This window comes from Pinus tabuliformis, chromosome 3_1, assembly GCF_031772625.1.
Source record: "Pinus tabuliformis cultivar Carrire ecotype Pingquan chromosome 3_1, CPIR1, whole genome shotgun sequence".
Lineage (NCBI taxonomy): Eukaryota > Viridiplantae > Streptophyta > Pinopsida > Pinales > Pinaceae > Pinus > Pinus tabuliformis.
Genome location: NC_142301.1, coordinates 51,863,990 through 51,879,230, shown reverse-complemented (window position 1 = coordinate 51,879,230; position 15,241 = coordinate 51,863,990). Strand labels below are relative to the sequence as shown.

General features: G+C 34.3%; 1 protein-coding gene across 1 annotated transcript in view; it reads right to left on the bottom strand.

The window, feature by feature from the left end:
- Positions 1–2,431, bottom strand: part of LOC149185721 (uncharacterized) — a 41,806-nt gene extending 39,375 nt beyond the window's left edge. Inside the window, exons 1-2 of the mRNA XM_089409120.1 lie at positions 2,364–2,431; positions 2,126–2,248 (exon numbers count right to left, since the gene is read on the bottom strand). Coding sequence (XP_089265246.1) covers positions 2,126–2,248; positions 2,364–2,431 — 191 coding nt within the window. The remainder of the gene's footprint in view (positions 1–2,125; positions 2,249–2,363) is intronic.
- Positions 2,432–15,241: the final 12,810 nt, after the last annotated feature.

The window sequence follows — 15,241 nt, the reverse complement described above, 5'->3', positions numbered from 1 at the left end:
CATTATCCATACTAATTCAATATTGGGAAGAGGTCTCAATGGATTTTATTAGACATCTACTGAATTTCAAAGGAAAGAATGTCATGATGGTAGTGGTAGTACTAGATTGACTCACAAAAAAAAACATTTTTACTCTCTTTCTCTTCCTTTTAAAGCAAGTATGATAGCTACAACATTCACGGAAATAGTTCAACAACTAAATTTATTCCCCATGAGTATTGTAAGCAATACAGATATATTTTTCATTGGTACTTTTTGGACAAATTATTTTCTTTTTTTAGTACTCAATTGGTTTGCAACTCCTATTACCATCCTCAATTTGATGGAGAATTTGAGTTTGTTAAGAAATTTCTAGAATGCTATCTTCATTACTTTGCATATAATAAACATACATAATGAGTCAAGTTGTTGTCCTTGGAAAAATGGTGTTACAACACATCCTTACATACTTCATAAAAATATCAACATTTATGGCATTTTATGGATAGAATCTTCCATTGGGAAATGAATGCTCAAGTAATGTATTACTAGTTAGAGAACCAACATGAGGTTCTCAAACTATTAAAAGAAAACTTGATTACAACACAAAATAGGATGAAACAACAAGCATATCAATATCAAAGTGAAAAAGAATATGAAGTAGGGCATTGGACATTTTTGAAACGACAACCATATAAATAGATATATGTTAATCAATAAAAAAAATACTAAGTTAGCATTCAAGTATTATGGTACCAATAATGTGTCGTAGAAGAGTGAAATTCTTACTCGCAAATTGGAGTTGCACTCATCTTTACATGTACATCGCGCTTCCATGTTTCTTGCTTAAAGAAGATAATGTGTGACAAGATCCAAGTTCAAACTATTTTACTAGATATTGATAAGGAAGAGAAAACCACAATATATGTACTAATAAGATCTAATTCTAGAATCATTTTATCTCGTAAATTCTTTTTATTATAAAAAAGGCTTCCTACTCAAAGAGTTCTATTTAATTCTTAGAATGTAGAGATACTTCTTTTATTTCAAGCTATTTAGATATTTGTGTCATAACACAAAACCACATGTATCTAAAGTGAGTTTGACATAAAGATTTCAAGCTTTGGCTAAATCATTGGACATCAAAGAAAAATGTTACTATAATATTAAATATATTATAACATCTCAAGAATGAGCTCAAGTATTAAAAAAAAAATTTTTGAAGACTTCATCAACCTAATATGAAACATCTAAACATTTCTTTCTTTTAATCTAATCTAATCTAATCTATAAAAGCAACAAACTCTTTAAAACATCATGAACAGAGTATAAAACCATTTTTCAAATATTATATGAAAAATTATATGTATATTTAATTTATCAAAATTATCATAAATAACTTCTTTAAAGCATATAAGTAAAGTTATAAAATAAATCAAATGAATTAATTATAAATGAAAATTATGGCCTGCAAACAATGAAAAAAATACTAACGGCATCTCTATGAAAATAAATGAAAATATTCAATTATAAATTTTAAAAACATCATGAATAGATTATAAAACCAATTTTCAAATATTATATGAAAAATTATATGTATATTTAATATATCAAAATTATCATAAATAACTTCTTTAAAGCATCTAAATAAAGTTATTTACTAAATCAAATGGATTAATCATAAATGAAATGAAAAAAATACTAACGGCATCCCTATGAAAATAAATGAAAATAAAGAAAATATTCAATTATAAATTGTTTCAGTAAAGATTGGTGTTACAAATTGTGGGTTACTCAAGAAAACCTGGATAGTGCTCCATGGATACAGGTCCACAAAGTACAGGTTTTGCCATTCCACAACTCAATTTTGTTTTGTTAATCAAAATCTCTGGACACATAACGCCGCTAATGATGGGCAAGCGAATAGACATTTTGAAATGTTACTGCACGGACAGAGACAAAGTTGTCCACAGTCCGCAATAGAAGAAATAAGCAAGCATGTAATATATACTATAAGAGGATGCCTCTGCTTTGTATCCCTGTATATTCTTTAAAAAATCCGAATTTAACATTGATATATTCTAATAGATTGCAACTTTTTAAATCTGTACTATAGATGGGTATTCTGAGTATGGGATAAACTTACCCAGTATCCACAGCAAATCGACAAAGCTTGTATAAATTGAAAAGGGTTTGACCTACACTTTCGGCCCTCGAGGATCCAGTTTCCACTTCTGGGTTAAACCATCCGTCCTTGCATTCTAAATCTCTGAAAATGAACACCATAAATTATATATAAAACGTAATATCCTTAATGGTTAAATTCAAACGATATTCATGACAAAAAAGAAAAAGCTCATGAGAATAGGGGGAAAGAAATTTACGGTGCGTGCTGAGCCAACGACCACAGCGCAATATAAGTCCAGCCTAAAGTTATAACTATGCTTCTCATTATTTCTCGCAGGCACTGACTGTCCAAGTAGAAAATGAAGTCCATCATCTCGATAACTCACAACTCTAGGAAAGCAAGCTTCTAGATCTGGTTGTGGTAGAAATTCAAATCGGTAAAAGAAAAATTGGAATGGATAAGGGTAGGAAGGTGGTGACGACTTGGGATTTAATAGATGGGTTTAGTGTTTGATACTCCGGCAAGTAGTTTCAAACATGGAGAAAGTAGTTTCAAACATGGTTGTTGGTGAGAACGTGGGAAATGTGCCGTTAATCAGGGTTGTTGTGGGTCCTTTGAATTCGAATTCAATTGAAGTTCTCAAGGTAGCAGCATCAGCCGCCGCCTGATTACAACGGCCACGGGAAACCGAGCTTGATTCGCCGGTCAAAAGGCCTTTATAGGTACAACGTGGATTGGACTCACGAAATTAATTTAAAAACTTGAAATCTATATGTTTAAAGAATTTTAAAAAGCATCTCAAATAAGGACTCTATGTTTATGTTCGTTCGCTTTCCATGGTTGAGATTGATTTGATTATGCTCTCTGGTTTCTTGTTTCTCGTTTGTGGTTTTTATGTTCACTGCAATTAAAAGTTTTCCAATTTCAAATTTTACAATTATAATTAATAAATAAATAAATTTAATGAAACAATGTATTTGATTTTTCACTTTGTTATATTTTATCTTGTTAATTGAATTCGTTTGGATAGTTAGTTGTTAATTAAAAAAGACACTTTTTAATATTTCTTAGTCTTAAATATCTGTGGAAGTTATTAGTCTAATATTTTTAAATATCAAGTTATTAGTCCTAATATTTTTAGAAAGTTAGTGAAAATTAGAGCAACGCTCTATAAGGTTCTAATTTTTTATTCATATTTATATGGGTAAGTTTAACATGTTATCAAATCAAGTTTAAGTTTCTTTACAAAATGGAGAGCAGGTCACAAAGAAGGAGATATGAGGGTGTGATAAAAGGCCCTGAGTAACAGATTTGTGAATGGCTAAAGAGAAGTTGCTACCACTTATTGAGGATTTCCTTTGTCTAAGTAGAGTAGGGTTCGAAAAGGAGAGTAAAGAGATTGAATCAAGAGAAATAATTCCCCGAATAAGTGTGATAGTGATAAATACAGTTATTGTTGAGCTGCTCGATGAGCTAAAGTAGTGTGGATTGCTTTGGCAACCCCTCTTTGTCAAAATCCAAAAACTAAGATATAAGGTTTCAAAAAGGGTCAAAAAAATCAAAGTTGACAACAAAAGTGATCAATTGCAAAGTTATGATGTGTATAGGGCATGGTAATCTAATAGCGTGGATTGCTTTGGCAACCCCTCTTTGTCGAAATCCAAAAACTAAGATATAAGGTTTCAAAAAGGGTAAAAGAATCAAAGTTGACAACAAAAGTGATCAATTGCAAAGTTACGGGGTGTAGAGGGCATGGTAATCCAAGATCAATCGATTATAGAATTTCTTCTCTATTAGAGGGTCAAGTTTATCCGCACTTTGTCCATCCATGTAACTTTGACTTGCACAGATACCACTATAAATATTGGTAAGTATTAAAAGGTTCCAGGTTTGAAGGGTTTTTATAAATCATTTAAGGTATTAAATTTGATAACCCATCATATTGAAGGTTATTATTGGTTATTTGTTTCTGGTTTTAAGTAGCAACATTGCACAAGTTTCATAAATATGGATTTTGTGTGAATTTTCCTTATTTTTAAAAATAAATTTTGGCATTATGTAAAAAGCCTTAAATGGCTTCTTCAAGTAATATATGGAAAATCCAAAGATCAATTCTTGTTTTCAAGAAATATGAGTTATGATATGTGAGAATGAAGACCTCTTGTAAGTACAAGAATGTTGTGAACCAATGGAGAATGGATTTGTAGAGCTAGATCAAGTAACTCTATAGGACATGTTTAATGTCCAAAAAATCAACTTGCAGAAATAAGGAAAATGGAAAACAAGGCCAAGTTTTGAATATAGAGTTTAGTAGATGACTCAATTTTTCCCAAGATAATGGGAACATCTAGTGCAAATCAAGCCTAGAATATGTTGAATTTAGCAGATCAGGGTAATGACAAAGTGAAAACATTGAAGCTTCAAATCTTCAAGAGAGATTTTGAAACATTGAAGATAAAGAAGGTAGACAATATTAACCAATTCATTACCAGAGTGATGAGAGTTGTGAATTAGCTTAGGACTCATGGAGAGATGATTGAAGATCAAAAGGTTGTGGAAAAGGTTCTCAAAAGCCTACCTAAGAATTTTTAGGTGGTAGTCATTTCCAAAGGAGTCCAAATATTTATCCAAACTCACGATAGAAGAACTTATAGGGTCTCTTTTTTCCCATGAATCAAGAATGATCATGAAATAAAATCCCTTAGAACATTCCTTCAAGACTCAAGCATCCATTGGTAGAGGCAAAGGTAGAGGAAGTAGAAGAAGAGGTTAAAGAAGTAGAGGTAATTACTAATAATCAAGCAAAATGAATAACTACACCAAAAAAGTTAAGACATTCAAATTAGCCTAGTCACTCCTAGAATCAAAGGGGGAGAGGAAAAAGATGGATAGACAAGTCCCATGTACAATGTTATTACTACAAATGTTGATTTTTCCACGACACTGAAGAATCAAGTTTGTGTCTAAGATAACGATCAAAAATACACTTAAATGCCACAACCCAAGCACTTTACACAGTGGAAAACATATAGTAGTGAATCAACTCAACACACAATACAATTTTAACACAAAACTTGATATATTACAATATTTAATACAAAAAACATAGGGCTCCCATACCAGGGATCATGGCCCTTATATACATCCCTGATACAAGGAAAACTAGGGCTTGTAGTCAACAACCTATGACTACTAATCTATCCCTAAATAAAGTACACTTGACTTACTTGCTGATGTAGCATTTCCACAACCATTTCAATCCACATGCCTTGAAAACATCTTGCAAGTCCTTTGCCTCCTCTTTTGTTTCTCACAAGACTTCTGCAACTTCAAAATGCTTGCATCTTTAGCCATCAATACTACCTCTATCAAACCTCCTCCTGCTTCAAGAGTGACTGATCATAGGATTACACAAGTTGCACTCTAGCTGCTCTCCTACTCCACCAAGATAGTCAACTCATATGGTCTTCAACTCTGCTCACTTCTTGTCTTTCTGATGCTCCAAATATTATCAGACATAGGGCTTGATCAAGCTTCCCTCATATAGATACAAGTGTGCTTCTTTGTCACCTCTTAGGGCTTACCAAATAGCCCACTCACAACTCCTTAACACCACTTAAGGAAGACTGAACTAGGGAATCAAAGAATTTTGGTCCTAAACCATTTAGGACTAAATTCTCCACATAGTCCAACCCAAAACTTCTTCTCCTTGTAGACACTACTACTTGAGCTCCTAACAACTCAGTTTTGTGGATAAACACTTCATTCCTCAACACAGTTTGAACTATCCCTTATTCTATGCATTACTTCTGAAACTCGGCCCTCATTCCTCCATTACCACAACCCATAATTTAACTTATAGGACCCTTATTTTCTTTACTCTCCTCTACTTCAACTCAACCCTTATTCAACAAGAAGAATATCCTCTTGGCATCATGCACAAAGAGTATTGGCCTTCATGAACATAGGTAGGGATACTCGGCCCTAACACATATTTGAACACAAAAAAATTCAGATCTTATTCCAGAGATACTCCACAAATATTATGAACAAAAATTTACCATAGAACCTTCACAAAATCACAACCACCCTTCCTCCTTCGAGTTGCACCAAAACATGAGATGAAAGAAAAAACAAAATAAGACATATCTTTCTGCTCCTTATCTACGTGGGATCTTGAGGTATGTGACTTCCTTTAGCTTTGTCTTTTATTGAGAATAAAATGCACTTGTGGATAATCAAATGAGGTCTCATCTCTTCCCTTCTTATAGTCTTCATGAGAGTAATAGCTAGCCCTCAAGGGTGATGCCATATCTCCAAGTTGACTTGTGTATCTTTGACAATAACACCAACTAACATAATGAAATTGATTTCTTTCTTTTGATAAAGACACTCTATGGTTGCCTTAGACCTCCCTTGCTCCATTAAGGGTGACCTCATGCAATCAATGAACAAACAATTAATTTCTCCACTTGGTTTCATGCCCACAAATTTGGGTAGAAAACCCATTGCTTGGGTACATTGCTCACAAGTCACTTTTGTGTTTCAACTTCTCCCAAACCAAACACCTTAGGGTTGTGGGAGTACCTCTCATGCTACACAAATCAACACTCCCTCTTAGTGAGGGAGGTACTTCCAACACTTGGAATTATCTCATCATCATTGTCGGTCTAGCCAAATCTTTGACATTCAACATTGTATCATACCTTGTAGAATGAAACAAACTCTCATCGGTAGTGTCTCTGCCACCAGAAGCTTCCCGTTTCTTCCTCTACTGATAGGTCTCATGGCATCCTACATTTCCTTCTTGCCATCAGAAGTGCCCTTAATTCCCACTGACCATGCATTCTTCTTGGGTTGGGAATTCTCCCTTTGAACCTCAATACTCCTGCTAAAATGGACTCCCTTTTAGTCTCAAGAACCTACTTATTCTCATGATCTATAGGCTTTCCTATCAGCTGATATAGACCATCCTCCCTAACACCAATGACAACTCTAGCCGAGTTAGTACCTATGAGCTTGAGCCTTGCTTTCCCATTCTAGAAAATCACCTCAAACCCCTTAATCTTGATTGCTGAGACTGAAAACATGTTGTATATAAGACCCCACAGTACATCTTGAAGTCTCAACAAATAACCTAAATCCAACCTTAATGGCACAACACCTGAACCTATGATCACTTTCTTACTTTTGTTTCCAACCACCATGTGCAACATCAAGTCCCATTCAATTAGAGTCTCAAAAACATCATGCAAACATGTCATATGCTTCCATGGACCACTATCCATGTACCATGCAATATCGTCAATGGTACTATCAGATAAATGAGAAACTAGAGAAAAAATTTCTTCCTAAAACCTTCTCGAGAGGTCATCCAGCTTAAAGGATGTAGCAACACCAGCTATATCCTTCCCCTTCTTCTTCTCATTTTCTCCCTTCTTCTTCCATGGACACTTGCTTGAATAATGACCATATTCGCCACAATCATAAAACTTGAGCTTGCTCAAGTCCATTTTTCCTTTCCCTTCATCCTCCATGCAAGAGCCACATTATCATCAGAAGACTTCTTCTTCTTATGAAGGTCCTCATCCTGTAGCTCTTCACGAATGAAGTCATCCCATAACCTGTTCCAATATGGAGGCTTCTCTCAAGTGATGGTCCCTTTGGTGAACAACTTACATTCCTCAGTAAACACTTTTAAAGTAGTCCTCACTAGCTCATAATCTAAAAAATGTTCCACTGATGGCAACAAGATCATCTCGAACCTGAGAAAGTATCATTAGATACAAGGCCACACCTTCACCATATGACATCTTGGTGCTCTTCAACTTATCTCTCAATACAAAAAGTCAGTTCTTGTTCTTACTCTAGAATAGATCCTCAATATATTTCCACATCTCATGGGAAGTGTTCCTACAAGAAAAATGAGGTATCAAGTGATCTTTGACACCATCTAGGATTATCAACTTTTCTTTTGTATCGAACTCGTAATACGCTTCCAACTCCTTAGGGTCAGTTGGTTTCCTGATCTCCTTGTCAGAAAATTCCTAGTTTTTGTTCACCATCAAGACCAATTTGATCCTTTTATTCCAAGGAATATACTTGGACAAGCCATCAGACCTATCCTCATATCACACACCAACCAACAACTTCACCATTTTTATTAGTGCTTCAATAATAATGGAACCAATTCCATCTTAAGTTGTACATTGTGCACACTCTGATTCACTGTCCCCACAATGTAGCTCTGATTCCATGTTGATTTTTCCATCAGACTTATGAATCAAGTTTATGTCTAAGATTAAAATTACAAACATAGTCAAATTCTACAACACAAGCACTTTGCACAACATAAAACATGTAGTAGTGAATCAACTCAATGCACAAGACAATTTTAACCCAAAACTTGTTATATTACAATATTTAATACAAAAACCGTAGGGCTCTTGTACGAGGGATCATGCCCCTTAAATACAACCCTGATACAAGGAAAACTAGGGCTTGGAGTAAAATACCTATGACTATCAATCTGTCCCTGAAGAAAGTACACTTGACTTACTTGTTGATGCAGTGGTTCCATGTCCCTTTCAGTCCACATAGCTTGAACACATTTGGTAGGTCCTTTGCCTCCTCTTATGTTGCTCACAAGACTTCTGAAACTTCAGAATTCTTTCATATTCAACTGCTAATACTGCCTTTTTAAACTCTCCTACTAGTCCAAGAGTGACTAATCATAGGCTCACATAAAATTCCCTCTAGTTTCTCTCCTACTCCACCAATATAGTCAACTCATAGGGTCTTCAACGCTGCCCAATTCTTGTCTCTATGCTACTCCAAATATGCCCAGACTTAGGGATTTGTTAAGCTTCCTTTACGCAGTGACAAGTGTGCTACTTTGTCACCTCTTAGGGCTTACCAAACAACCCACTCATAGCTCCTTAACACCACTTAAGGAAGACAAAACTAGGGCATCACAAAACTGTTTTCCTAAACCCTTTAGGACATACTTCACCACACACTCCATTCTATCACTTCTTCTCCTTGAAGACACTACTACTCAGTCTCCTAATAAGTCGGTTCTATGGAGATACACTTAAGTCCTTAACATAGTTCATACTATCCCTTATTCTCTGCATTAATTTTGAAACTCGACACCCATTCCTCCACCACCAAAGTCTAAAATTCAACTTACATGACCCTTATCTTCTTCACTCTCATCTAATTCAACTCAACCTTTATTCAACAAGCAGAATATCCTCTTGGCCTTATGCATATAGAGTTTCAGCCTTCATGAACAAAGGTAGGGAAACTCAACACTAGCACAAATCTGAACACAGATAAATTCAGACCATATTCCAAAGATACTCCACTGGTCATATTTATAGAAATTTACCACAAAACCTTCACCAAATCAGAACCAACCTTCCTCCTTTAACTTGTACCAGTATATTGGACAAAAGACAAAAAAATATATATGTATTTTTTCTCCTTATCCAACTCAACTCCTAAGGTATGTGGCTTCCTTTAGCTTTGTCTTTTCTTGAGAATAAAATGTGCTTGTGGATAATCAAATGAGGTCTCATCTCTTCCCTTCTTATAGTCTTCATGAGAAAAATGACTAGCCCTCAAGGGTCATGCCATATCTCCAAGATGACTTGTGTATGTTTGATAATAACCCCAACTAACATAAGGAAATTAATTCTTTCATTTGATCATGACACTCCATGGTTTCCTTAGGTCCCCCTTTCTCCATTAAGGGTGCCCTCATGCAATCAATGAATAAACAATTAATATATACACTTGGTTTCATGCCCACAACTTTGGGTACAAAACACACTTCTTGGGTACACTGCCCATAATTCACTTTTGTGGGCCAACTTCTCCAAAACCTAGTATCCTAGGGTTGTGGGAGTACCTCCCAAGCTACACAAATTAACAACAAAATGTATGGATTCTATGAAAGTGAGTGTAGAAAGGAACACTAATATCTAAACAATGGTATAGCTAATGTCTCCAACATTAAATAAGGGATGTCTAAATGAATTTTCATCTCATGTCAAATCACTGAAGAAGATCACAACAAGGTTCTTTAGTTGCTGGATAATGGCTACAACAATAAAATGACATGGAACAAGAATTTTTTTCTAGTATTAATAACTCTATTCAATATAAAATTATTTTAGGAGATGATTATCATGTTAAGGCCTTAGACAATGGAGAAATATATTCTTGATGCCTTTTATGTAACAAATCTTAAACATAATATCTTAAGTATTGTATACTTGAATGAACATGGTTATGATGTCATATTCAAGGACTCCACATACACAATCTTAGATAAGCCACCTAGTATAAGACTTGTTGCAAAGGTCCAGATGACTAAGAATATAATGATCTGATTGAATCTAAGTTGTGCCCACCTATCATAGTCAATGCACAAAATGTATCAAACATAGATGAGAATCGGTTGTGACGTCATAGGTATGGTCACCTAATTTTTAGGAGTCTTAGTCTCTTGTAGAAACAATCAATAGTTAAGGAACTACCCATATTGAATGAGAAAACTTAGAACTCATGAAAGTTTCATTCTTAGAAAGAATTCGAGAGACATATTTCCAAAATCCTCTTAGAAAGCCAAGGAGCATATAGAACTTTTCCACATAGATCTATATGTACACATGCACACTCATTCCATTGGTGAAGTTTTCATTTTGTGACATTTATTGATGATTTTATAAGGAATGCCTTTATGTATTTCCTACACAAAAAAATAAAATACATTCACAAAGTTTAAATAATTTAAGGTTATAGAAGAAAAGAAGAGTGAATATGTCAATGTGCATACATTAGATGAAGGAGAGTATGACTCAAATTAGTTCACAAATTTTGGTAAACAATGGGGAATTAAAAGGATACTCACCACTAGTTATACTACATGACAAAATGGAGTGGTCGAATGGAAGAGCTAGACCATTATGAACATGGAAAAGAGTATACTCAAAGCTATAAATTTTTCAAATGATTTTCGAGTTGAGGTTGTTTTATCTTCAATATGAATATTGAACAAATCTCAAACAAATAATGTGAAAGGTAATGCATATCAAGAAGTATGGAGTGGCCCAAAGTGACATGATCTCCAATGGCTTGTTTATATAGAATTTTTAATCTCTCTTCCCTCTCTTGATCCTTTGAATGAAAATGACTCATGAGTAGGACAAGAGGATCCCTTGGGAGCTACATATCTTAAGGGTGACTCAAATTCAGCTTTCCTTGACTAGAACATGTTAGGTAATCTCATCTTCTGAGTGTGTGAAGTGGTCTTGAATTGCTGAGTCAAACATTTCTTTGACTACGTGGCTATTGAAGGAAAAGTCACGCGGTCAGCAATTTAGGCCTTTAGATAGCCCCGCGATTCAATTTTATACTTCAAACCTTTGGAGAATTTAAATTTTTGAATTTCGTGATGTCGTTAGCTGGAAAATATTCACATGTATGTTATATTAGACAATTTTGGCCATATTTTGGATTGTACAAATGTGTGTACACTTTTCCGGTGTTAACAATTCTGGTAGTTGCACACTTGTAGCTGTTTGTCAATCATGCAACTATCGTTTGAGATATTTTCGTGCCAAGTCAACACAAATGAAGACACAAGTTTTCTATGTATTCACCATATGTAGATCCTCTCATATCCACGTGGATGTTGGGCCCAACTAGAACCTGTAATTTACCTTTTCATAGTATGAAGTCGTTAGTCATGATTTCATGATTCTTTAGCATAATTCTAAAGCAATGATTTAAATGTTTTAATTTTTGCATAGGATAATGCTATTGTAATGTTGAAATCTATTATCATCATAGTGTTTGGAAGCAAGATCCATGATTTTAGGATAAATGATCCCAACTATGTCCAATAAGTATTGATATATAATTTAGAGGGAGAGACACTCAATAGGGTGTGGGAGGAAAGGATCACATTGCTTTGGATGTAGTAGCAACATTCTAAAAGGTTGTCTAAACCTATGCCCTCTAATTTCTATCTAATTAATGAAAATTTCATGTTTCTAATCTTATTGTGATTTAATTCTATATTCATGTGATCCTAGCTAGGAAGGGCCCTCTATCCTTGGATGCACTTGCATAGTTAGATAGTTTTGTATATGCTTTTTGATTTATTTCAGACACAATTATATTATATTTAAGTTTTTACTTCTTTTGTTCCTGTAGATTTTAATTATTGTTTTATTTATTTTGATCCAGTAATTAATTTATGTGATTTTCATATTCTTGAGTGTCTACATGCAACAGTTTTTAGGGCCCCGCATGGAGAGTTAACAACCCAAGGAGCCACCGGCAATTGTAAGATACCATAGGACACAGATTGATAGCTCTCTAAGTGTTTGGTTTTGGTTTATTATTTTCAGTGCAAAGTGATTTTATTTATTTAGTTACAAGAATTATTGAACCTGCTCAACACCTTTAAGATGCAAATGAATGGAATGATATTTTAAATTATTATTTATTCTTCTGTTTACGGGGCATGCAAAGATTGAATCCATGCTCAATTAATTTCTTGTAAAGTGTGTTTATAACATAATGTCATTGTTTATTTTTATTTAGAACCAGTCAATGCTATTTCTACATATATTTTGCTAGCACCTTACCAGTTTACAAACTCCTGGTCGATAATTTAGTAAACTTGCAATTTAAGAAATTAAGTTGCAAGTCAATATATTTTAGAAGGAAACTTATGTTTTCTCTATAGGGGATTGAAAATATTACTATAATAAATAAAATATAGAAGGAATTTATATAGGATTACAAGAAGAAGGATCAATAGTTTGAAGATTTAAAGAAAATTATTGTTATCCTGAAAACTTAGCAAGAAGAAGTCAAAGTAATGAATGAAGTGGTGAAAAACTAGTTGAAAGAATGAGAAGTTCACTGTGATAAACTAGAAGATGATATTATTTATGTGGGATATGATCTAGAAAAAGCTAATGATTAGCTAAATTAATGTCAAAAAAGTACCAAAATTGTAGATGATATTCTCAACATTCAAATATCTGCTCTCATAAAAACTGGTATGGGCTATGAAGGATAATCAAGCTCTAAGAATGTAGAAAAAGAATCAATCAAGCATGTTGAAGAAGTAAAACGACCTAGAAACAATATAATTAAAGGAAATCAATAGAATAAAAGGAAAGTTTAGAATGTCCATTCAAATAATCACATAGATCACGTAGTAAACCAACAACAACAAAGAATGGAAGATGATAACAATAACAAAGAAAATATTTTCTTCCAATATTTTGACACAAGGAAATATATTGTAGATATTATGAAAGAAATTAGAATATGTTGAGTAGTAGAATGAAGAGAGCATATAAGATATTAAGGAATCGATATGTAACCATCAATCAGGGTTATGGTAGAATGTTTTTAGAAATTATAACACCTCCCCCCTTTCTAGATCTTGTAGAATGCTACATATATAACAACTATGGGCAAAGAGTAACTACATGTAAATATGAGAAGATCAAATCTCCCTCACAAAAAGAGAAAACAATAAAAGGAACTAAGGCCTTGAAAAAAGAGAGGCATAAGAAGGTAGAAGAATATGGATTTTCTCTCTGTGATCAAAGTCAAGGAAACCCAAGGAATATTGAGAATGGAAACTCGATGCACACAAAAAGAGATAAGAACAATGTAGATAAATGCACAAATCAAGATAAAGACCAACAAAGAAAAAAAAAGAACATGCTAATTGGAACAATGAATCAGTTGAGATATTATAAATCAAATCAGAGTAAAGGTAAAATAATGAATCCCTCAAGAAGGCTCTCCTCATGTAATTATGAAAAGAAGACGTGGAAAAGAAAGGAAGAGAAACAAGAGAAATTGAATCAAGTATTGTGTTTTATACAATGATCAATGGTATATAGATAGTGGATTTTCTCATCATACGGTTGGAGATAAGAGAGAAATTCTCTCTCTAAAGGAAGTTAATGGCGGAAATGTTATTCTTTGACATGATATATCAACCAAAGTGATAGGAAAGGATAAATCTAGCCTTGATAGTAAAAAGGCTAATGTTGACAATGTTTTATTTGTTAAAGGCTTAAATCACAACACCTTGAGTGTAACTCAAATGGTAGATAGATGACATGATGTGACATTCAATTCTAGATGATGTAGAATTAGAAAAGAAGACTTGTGGAAATCAATAGAAAAAGGAATCAGAACTCTAAATAATGTATATGTATTCAAAGGAAACGAAGACAAAAATAAGAGATTGAAGTCAATCTCTTCTTCACATTAACAATGAAAGGAGCAATTCCCAACATGAATTCCATTACTACATGTTATAAACACAGGGTACACTACAAAACATAGAGAAAATGAAGCAGTAGATGTAGGGATATGTTGTAGCGGTTGCAACACCCTCCAAAATTTTCGCTTGTGTCCAAATTTCGGAGCCTTCCTTGGTTTTTTATATGATGGTTGCAAACACTCGAGCTCAACCCATGAGCTCTTGTGAAGCCTTTTCACCCTTTTGCTTGTTTGACCAATGGTCATCTTTTGTCATGTTGATTGCTTTGTCATGCTTGCGATCTTGTTCTGGTGAGTTTGAAGGTTTGTCTTTATGTGTTTGGTTTGTATTCTCTAAGTAAAAATCCATCGTACTCACACACAGAGTCGTAACCACTGTCGCACAATTGTCATCATGGTCATCCAAAGGTCTATGACAAGTGTCACGCTTGTCGCTCTTAGCTCTAAGATAGTCTCACTGGGGGCATGATTTTTCTTGTTGACCTAGTGGTCTATGTTGTCCCATCATCAAAGTATGATAAGTATGTGTCACAATGTCAAGTCTTCACAAGTTCACTTTCTTTCAACACTTAGCCATTTTCCTCAAAATCTGTCCGACCCGACAACCCTCTTCCACGAGACCCTAACTGAGATGCACTACGTAGTATTAGTCCTAGATGACCCTGATCTACTGCTTGGAACTGTGTAGTTCTTGAGGTTTTCCTCTAGGTCATATGCACTACACAATCCCAGAGGTGAGCAACCTGTCTACCTCCCAGAACTACATAGAAAATTGCCTCTATGACCAAACTGAACTACACA